The sequence below is a fragment of the Aulonocara stuartgranti genome (genome assembly GCF_965226115.1).
Source record: "Aulonocara stuartgranti genome assembly, chromosome: 14".
Taxonomy (NCBI): Eukaryota; Metazoa; Chordata; class Actinopteri; order Cichliformes; family Cichlidae; genus Aulonocara; species Aulonocara stuartgranti.
The window spans coordinates 39832464-39840945 of record NC_138950.1 but is presented as its reverse complement, the minus strand read 5'-3'; the positions used below and the strand labels follow the sequence as shown (position 1 = coordinate 39840945).

At 39.8% G+C, this 8482-nt stretch overlaps 1 protein-coding gene and 1 long non-coding RNA gene across 4 annotated transcripts; one reads left to right on the top strand and one right to left on the bottom strand.

The window, feature by feature from the left end:
* The first annotated feature begins 9 nt into the window (after nt 1-9).
* LOC309688484 (uncharacterized protein) lies at nt 10-2757 on the top strand. Of its 3 annotated transcripts, XM_082504269.1 has the most exons (5): nt 15-224; nt 559-650; nt 1029-1223; nt 1312-1388; nt 1646-2757. In XM_082504269.1, exons 1-5 carry the CDS (start codon nt 74-76, stop codon nt 2283-2285), a joined length of 1155 nt encoding a protein of 384 aa, XP_082360395.1. In that variant the 5' UTR covers nt 15-73; the 3' UTR covers nt 2286-2757. The 3 variants fall into 3 exon arrangements, 2 of the variants coding, with proteins under 2 accessions (XP_082360395.1, XP_082360396.1); XM_082504270.1 differs by lacking the exon at nt 559-650 and having other exon boundaries at nt 21-224; XR_014271083.1 differs by having other exon boundaries at nt 10-1383.
* A 1166-nt stretch (nt 2758-3923) lies between these two features.
* Nucleotides 3924-5442, bottom strand: LOC309688355. Its single transcript, XR_014271056.1, has 3 exons — nt 4745-5442; nt 4293-4428; nt 3924-4001 (listed from the first exon to the last, which is right to left on the bottom strand). It is a non-coding gene; the product is annotated as an uncharacterized lncRNA (long non-coding RNA).
* Between the last annotated feature and the right edge of the window lie 3040 nt (nt 5443-8482).

Genomic DNA, 8482 nt, shown 5'->3' with positions numbered 1-8482 from the left:
CCAATGGACTACTTGCACTAACACTTCCGCGTTCTATGTAGTCCTGCCCCAGTGCTTCCGGTGCGGTTAAACCATGGCGACGTTCTACACTCGATGCCTACAAGAGCTCCCAAAATTGAACATCACTGATGTTCATCGGATTTGCAGAGTGACGACTACCCCCGCCAGCAAATTAGATAAAGGATTTAAGTTATATGCTGCATCATATATACACAACTACGAAGGTAAGAAAACGTAAATTAACCGACAAAGAAACGCTAGCTAACGTCAAATGCAAACACTACGTTACTCCGCTATGTCCTTCATTTGATGTCAGTTCTCTACATTACATGTTTTCTTAAACGGTGTTTTATGTCGTCCTAAACTATAGTTGAGGTTTTCTTAACTAATGTCACTTTTGTAGTTAGACACTGTTATATTAGCGTTAGGTAGTTGGCTAACTATGGAGGTAGTTAACTACCTAATGCTACTCTTGCTAAGTGTAAAATATATATGTTTAAGACATGCTGAAATGAGTAATACAGAAATAATGCTAATGGTACTTGTATCTTTATTCAGTGTCCAATAAAGACAGGTTGTCAGGGGAGGTCGGTGTGAGAGCCCTGTGCTACAGGTCAATGAGGAAGAGTGAGGCACCACACAGACTAAGTGTAGGCAGGAAGCTGTGTAAAGTTGTTAATCCCCGTTCTGTGGGGTTCAGTTCATTTAAGCATTAGTTAAGTTCATTCCTAAAGGCCCATCAACTTGAATGTTTTCCTTGTCTCCCTGCTTTATCACTCCTAATTTGACTAGTCAGATAGTTAAATCAACGTGTGTTTGGGTGATCAGAAACATTTGACAACAAGTTAATACTGCAAATATACACAATCTAAGTTATTACAGTTATCAAGCATGGTTAAGTTGTTTTAATAGGGAGAGAAGGAAACACTAAGCATTCAGGAGGGTACGTAACCATAACACTGAACTATGTTCCTGTTCAGCTCTTCCATGAAGATGTTACATTTTTAATTTTCGTTCTTTCTTCTTAGATTAAGCTTCTGGATTCATCGCCGGTGATACTGACACATAGCCAGTGCTCCTGTGTGGCAGGCGCTGTTATGTGCAATCACACAGTGGCATTGCTCTTCCAAACAGCACACTACTCACAACTCAGAGTGCCGGTTGTCCCCCCTGTGCATAGCTGCACGGAATCTGAACAGCAATGGCACAAGCCACGGACAGTGGTAATTTAAATGAGGTTAAAGTTTTTGAATTAGTCCATGTTTACATATGAACAGCAACACCATCCATAGTAAATGTGTCTTCTGTTAGGGTGTGAGGCCAGGACCCATCAACTCCATGATCTTCACTAAGCCAGTACCAAATAGGATGGCCCAGACTGGAGTACGGTAATTACATTTGTAAAATTTGGTTTCACGTGTTACAAATGTATGTTGCTATTTTTTTTCATACATACATGTGTCAGAATAGGTATTAATTTACATACAACATTACACTTTCTGAAGACGGCTAACTCAGTCATGTACATATACATCCCAGTCTCTAACTTATGCACCACTGTTTTACACCTTTTAGTTTTTAGTTTAGTTGTTGTTCAGTATAACAACCTTCTCCCTTACATTATTGTCATTGATGTTTTCTTTAGGAGTGGCTTCTACAGAGGCATGGTGGGTCCGTTACCAGATCCCTGCTTGTTCAGAATAACGGAGGCATATGCAAAATTTAATATTGAGGACAGGCCACTTGTGACCACAATGAACATGAGACCTGACAAGCAGCTTGTGGAAAGTGCCTTTGGGCTGGTGCAGGAGGGCAGTGTTCTGTCATATCAGCAGCCGGTTTTGACAACCTGGTACATCACACTACACCGCGATGCACCACCAACACCGCACTTGCCTCTGGAGGGGTATGACATCTTGCCATCAGATTGTGTGTTTGTGTGCTCAGAAGAAGAGCTTCTGCATCTGAAAAGCTTGTCTGTAACTCTGGAAATGGCTCACAAAATAGAGGAAGCTACACGTGAGCAAAGCTCTTCGTCTGAGTGGCATCAGCTCCGCAGGCCCAGAGTGACTGCCTCTAGGTTTCGGGAGGTGTGTCACGTCAGAGGCCAGAGCTCGGCCAAGTCACTAGCAGAGCGTATATTGAAGGGAACAAGGCAGACAGCAGACATGAGGAGAGGAACTGAGATGGAGCCTGCAATAGCAGCAGAGTATAGTAGGCTAATGAATGTTAACTACTCACCCTGTGGTCTGGTCATTCACCCCATTGCTTGCTGCATCTCCTGATGGTGTTGTTTTTGACCCCAATGAATACCCCCAGTTTGGCTTCGTCGAATTCAAATGTCCCAATGTACAAAACTTTATTGACTGCAAATATGTGCAGATGGAATGTGGTACCCCTAAACTAAAAAAGAGCCACGCATATTACTGGCAAGTGCAAGGACAACTGCTCATCAGTGGGATGCAGTGGTGTGACTTTGTTGTGTGGGCACAAGAGGACTACCTAGTGCAAAGAATATACATGGATATAGATGTGCACAATGCAATCAGAGAAAAGGCAGACTATTTCTTTTTTTACATATATATGCCAAGATACCTGTGTTTGAAAAAATGAACAGTGAAAACAGCAAAAAGAAAAACAGATCCTTCAGGCTGGCTGGAACAAAATAACTGATGTTTTATTTTCAATATATTTCATGAATTCTTTTGTTGTTACATGTTACTTTTATGTGACATCAATAAACTGTTATTTAAGCAATGGCATCAATTTAATTTTTAAAAACACACAAAACGTTGAATTTGTGCAGAACTTATTTACATGGTAAGTATTTAAAACTCCATGCCTAGCATACTGATATACATTTAGACAATAACTGAACTGTAGAAAATGACAAATGGTATTTTTGATGTTACAAAAGTTCAATGTCACTTATGGTTTTAAAACGATTTAGTGATTTACTTTATAATTTTGATAAACAGTTTTGTTGAATCTGAATAGTAATATAGTAATATAATTAAACAGTATTATTAACATTAAACATTTGCAATGAATTTGAATTATCAATAACTGAAACTCAACTATCAGCACTCAAGTACCAGTTCTGTAATCAAGTATTGTCAGCTGAGAAGGAAGAAATTCAACTGTAGTGGCCTCAGCTGCAGGTCATTTTCCATAAGTTACTGGCACTGGTGTCTTGGGAAAAATCCATCTTGTCTCACTTAACCCATTTTTTAACTAATGCTGTGTTCTGGTAATTTGACAGCATACATGCCACTGCAAACAGTTGGTTGATATTATAAACATGTGACATGGTAATGATGCTATCAAAAAGTTTGTTCTGTTTGATCCTCCTAATGACTCGCTCCACATGCACCCTGAGTCTGGCTATGGCCTGCGTCTCCTTAACCTGGTATGCTGGCATCTGCTTCTGCTTAGATAGAAAAGGTGGGCAGTACACTTTGCATTTACAACAATCAGTGATTAGGAAGCCCTTATCACTGCCATCACTGACATCACTGAGACATCACTGAAGACATCACTGCCATGTCTTCAGTCAACTTCTCAGCAATGCCTGATTGTTTGAATAGTTCCTTGTCACTAACCGAACCAGCATACAGATTAGAGATGAATGTCACTGGACCATGTGGAGCTATGCCAACCAGGGCTTTCATCGTACAATGGGATTTGTACGAAGAGTACATTTCACTTTGGAGAAGTGGTGAGGATGTTGTCTGACACCTCAGCTCTGTACAGTCAAGGATCATCTGGGTGTCTGAGAAATCTTTGAATTCCTCAGGGAGGTAAGCTTGCACTTCTTCACGTGTAAGCCAGATGCACTGAGACCCCAGTGCAGTGGCAAGAAAATTTGTCCATGTTGCAATAATGCGGCTCACTGTGGACTGGTGTATGTTAAATCGGTGTGTCAGGTCCCTCTCCTTCAAACCAACTGACAGGAAAACCAGGAAAAGAAAAAACTCATCAATTGGCTGTAGCAGCTGCCTCTGGAAGGTGAAAACAAAAGGGAAAACGTTACTCCTTAAGCTATGAACTAGTAAAATTATTCTTTTCTTGGCTAAATGTTTTGTAATGGTTAGGCATACCATACTGTACCATGGGGTAAACAATGAGGTGCTGTAGTGCACAGGTGTATGAGGTGTATGTATGTAAAGGATACTGAGTCTAGCATACATACACCTGTGTATGTATGCTACTGTACATAATGTAATGTTATTGTACATAAATACAATAACATTACACCTCTAGTTCTAACTACCAACAAACCCATAACCTACTGTTGATGTGCGTGCAGGTGTCAACACTTCTTCGTTCCGATTGGCAGCTGACTTGGCTCTTGAAACCCGGATCATTTTATAGATGCAAGGCTCAATCAAAACCCAGAATGCCATCAAATGATCATAGCTTGGAAATCTATTCACGAGAGAGACATACATCGTGTCAATCATTAATTAACATTACACACTGACATAAAAATAATGTGAACTGTGACAAATATGCTAATGGAATGCTGTATAAAATAGTCTGATTAAGAGTATTTGGTGTTGTATTTTACCTGTAGCATTAGGATATTGTTTAAATACTAAAGCATCTACATAAAACATACAATCAGCAGAGAAAAAGTAAATTTCTATTTTGTTTTCATTAAGACTGGAAAAACTTTCGAAATTTAACTGATGGTGACCTTGGTATATTTTAAACAGTTAGCTTGAATAGAACTTAGATGTACCTGGTATAGAATCGGATGTCAGTGTCGGAGCCAGCAAAACGCTGTAACCCAAATTCTCGCTGGACATGTAACTCCTGTATTTCCTTCCTCAGAGTCTCCACGTCTTCGGACAGGTCTTCTGCAGCTGATGCAGATATGTCCAATGCAGACGGCTCAGGGACTGAGCAGTAGTCATGATCTCTTGTAAGACTGTGCTCTTCTTGATCGTCAGGAGGAACTAGTTCAGGGCGTCGCTCCGTTCTCTCCCAAACACTACGCCGCGGTGGTTCAACTTTATAGCCATTCCACTCAAAAAGTGTTGGTACAGCACCTTTAATAAGCCTCCTTCGACCATCGAGGGTTGTTGGCTCTATGAGTTGATCACTGGCAAAGTGTCTGCAGCAGACCCTGGTGTGAGAGGTGATCGTGAAATGATCCCGGCGTATATTTACCAGCCATTGTCTTCTCAAGTCGGAATGGGTCGGAAAGGCATGAAAACTTAGTATGCCGTTAAATTTGGCTGAAGCTGAACAAAGTGGGACACAGCAATGCTCGGAGTATTTCTTCTCCTGTTTTTGAAAATGTTCTGTTTTAAATACTTTCCTTTTTATACTCATTCTGAAGCGACATTAGCATAGCTACCGATAGATAAGCAAACGTACCGGAAACGCACAAGCGGTACTATTTGGAAACGGAAATACGTCACATGCCCTAGTGCAAGTAGTAAACGTAAAAGTCAAAGCTGTACCGCGCGCGTCTGATGAACATTCGCTGCTGGGAAATTCCTGGGAAATGTAGTCCAAAATGTAGCAGAAACAATAAATAGCAGACTAAGAGTGTGAAGGAGGTGAAATTTCATTAAGAAATGCTGAAAAACACATTCATTTAACATCCTTTGCTTATTTTGCTTATAATTGAATATAAAGTTGTAGCCCTTAATCTTTTCTGCCTGTTCCATAAATATACTGCTGACATCACACATTCAATCAGTCAATTAAAGAACTTTCATCACATCAAAGACATTAAGAGGGAGAGATGACACTCAAAGAATCATGAACGTTTTGAAGTTTTCATGTCCTGTTGAACCCTAAAGTTAAAGTTTATTTTTATAATGTTTCAAATTAATGACCCAAAATACTGCAAGTGCTTGGACTTACTTATGTAAGGACCCATGAGCAACTCTAAGTGGGAAAAGGCGCCAAACCAGTATATATTTCAGTGTAGCTGTGTAAGTAATTACAGTCACATTCTTCTTAATCATTGTTTAGTGATTCCTCATAACATACTGTAACGTCCCAATATGGCGATAACGCATCAAAGCTCTAATTCAAAGCTAACAACCATTAATTTAAGCTAAAAAAGACAAACTGTCTGCTAACTGCTTGTCATGAGGGGTACCTTCAAATCTCTTCATTTTTCCTGGGTGAATCAAATCAATGGAATTATACAGAAAAAGATTAGAGCTGCCTGTGAGTGAAGTGTGCATGGGATGAAGCTGCTGAGGTGGTGGATTTCAGTGCAGATCAATGCTGCTGCCTTGTGGCAAGAGAGTAGATTATGACATTGTACAGATGAACCAAAGAAGAAAGTACAGTTAGAGATGTGCTTTAAAATGGCTAGGCTGTGGTAATGATGCTCAACTGCTTCTTTCCATCTTCAAACAAAACTCACCAGTAAACATGACTTAGACTTAGAGGGAACTCTTGGTCTCTGTCTCTTCAATGTCTGATGTAATATTTCATGTAATTATCCTTTTATTGTTGTTATTATTAGTAGTATTTTGGCCTTTCTTTATTGACTGGGATCAATATCATGTCACTCTCAAGTTCTTGAGGGGGTGGGGGGTCAGATACAGGACTTCCACCCAAGACTCTGCATGTTTTATATTTTAATTCTTCAGTGTAGACCCACAATGACAATGTGTCCAAAGCAAAAAAGGAATGGTTGTCACAGTTATGTTACACAGTAGTTTTGTTACTCACTTTACTGCGAAATTGGGCAGGAATGAAGTACATTTCAAGTACAAATGAACCCACCACCACCACCACCACCAAAGAAAGCCCAGCATCTGTAATATTTCATTTTCATAGAAATAAAGTAACTTTTTTTAATGAAGCCTGTAAAAACCTTGAGTTACCGTGTACCTCAAAAGGACATGTAGATCATTTCCACAGTAGCAGCTGTTGTCTGGCCAGCTTCATTAGCAGATGGTGTCTTGTGTTTCCAGCTGTAATGGCCACCTGTTCTCACTCGCAGGTGTGAAATTGCTGAAATCTGCACCTTCTCACTCTCACAAGAGCCACGACCGCCGTTGTCTCTATTTCACATCCCTTTTTTGTAACGTAAAGTTGGGTGCAGCGGCTGAATACAATTAGGTCGTTGTCCACTTTATATTTATTCATATTTATATATGTAAGACAAAGTGCTATTATGTCACCACTTAGTATTTTCTGTAGTCAAGTATTCCAGCGATTCATGCATGTAATTTCAGCTTGTCTCATATTTGTGTAGATGTTTATTCGACGTGTTTAGAGACTTTTGACCTGTTTGGGGACTTTTTGCTTCCCCTGTGTTTGTTTTCTGCCTCCATGTTTGCTTACTTTGGATCTTTGGCTTTCTCTGTAACTGCTACCTGATTACTCGTATTAACAACATGGCTGCTGTTGCCAGGCAGCTGAGGAGAAAGTTAAACGCTGCCTTGTTACAGTGGATGGATGCAGCTGCTGATTCGGCTAAACTTTCTATTATATTGTAGCTGGAACTGTAAAAGCAAATTCAGACCAAACAAACAAACAAAAAACAACAACAGCAAAAACACGCTATAAATGTTATTTAAAATGATCAGGTGGAAATAATCAATAATCAGAGAAACTAAAAAAAAAGTAATACCTTCCATCAGTTCAAAGATTTTATATCAGAGCATAATGAAAACATATTCTAGTCATTACCAGGTTTTAAAATGAGATCAATATTAACACATTATATATTACATCCTGTCTCTTCCTGCCACAGCACTGCAGTCAGGTTTGAAGTCTGGACTTTGTTTGCACAACTCTGATTCTAGTGTCATGTAATTAATATATCCTCAGTATCCTTATTTTCTTATTATATTGTTTTATGTACTTTAATCATGAAGGTTTGTAGAGCAAGGCCACTTTTGACTCACAAACTAAGCGCTCACCCAGACTGAAAACAGGAAGTGTGGAGCTGTACAGCATATTAATAAATACAGAAAGCCAGACAGAAAAGAGGAACTTTGCCTTATAAGCAATGTTTGCATTGAAACTGTGACGTGTAAAGTACCAAAATAAAACCTTTATGAGACACACTTTATGATTCTAATGTTAGAGATCCTGCAACTGGCGTTTGGGCTCTGCAGGGGTCTCTCTTCCGGGAGATGATTGAATAAAAAGAAATATAAATGTTTTAACCACTATGAGTCGGTTTTCTCTGTTCTATCATGGGGACAAAAGAATCGGGTTAATACTAGTCTTTTTCAGCCGTTCTCCTATTGATTTGCTGCTGTGCTTGGGATCGTTGTCGTGTTGCATGAGCCACTTTTAGCCAAGCTTTAGTTCTCAGACAGACGGCCCCACATTTGACTCTAGAACACTTTGGTATACAGAGGAGTTCATGGTTTATTCAGCCACTACGAGGCGCCCGGGTGCTGAGCTGCAAAGCAAGACCCAGACTCAGTTAGCTGTTTGTAAATGGACTGGTTCTTATGTAGCGCTGTTTCCATCATGCACACAAGCACTT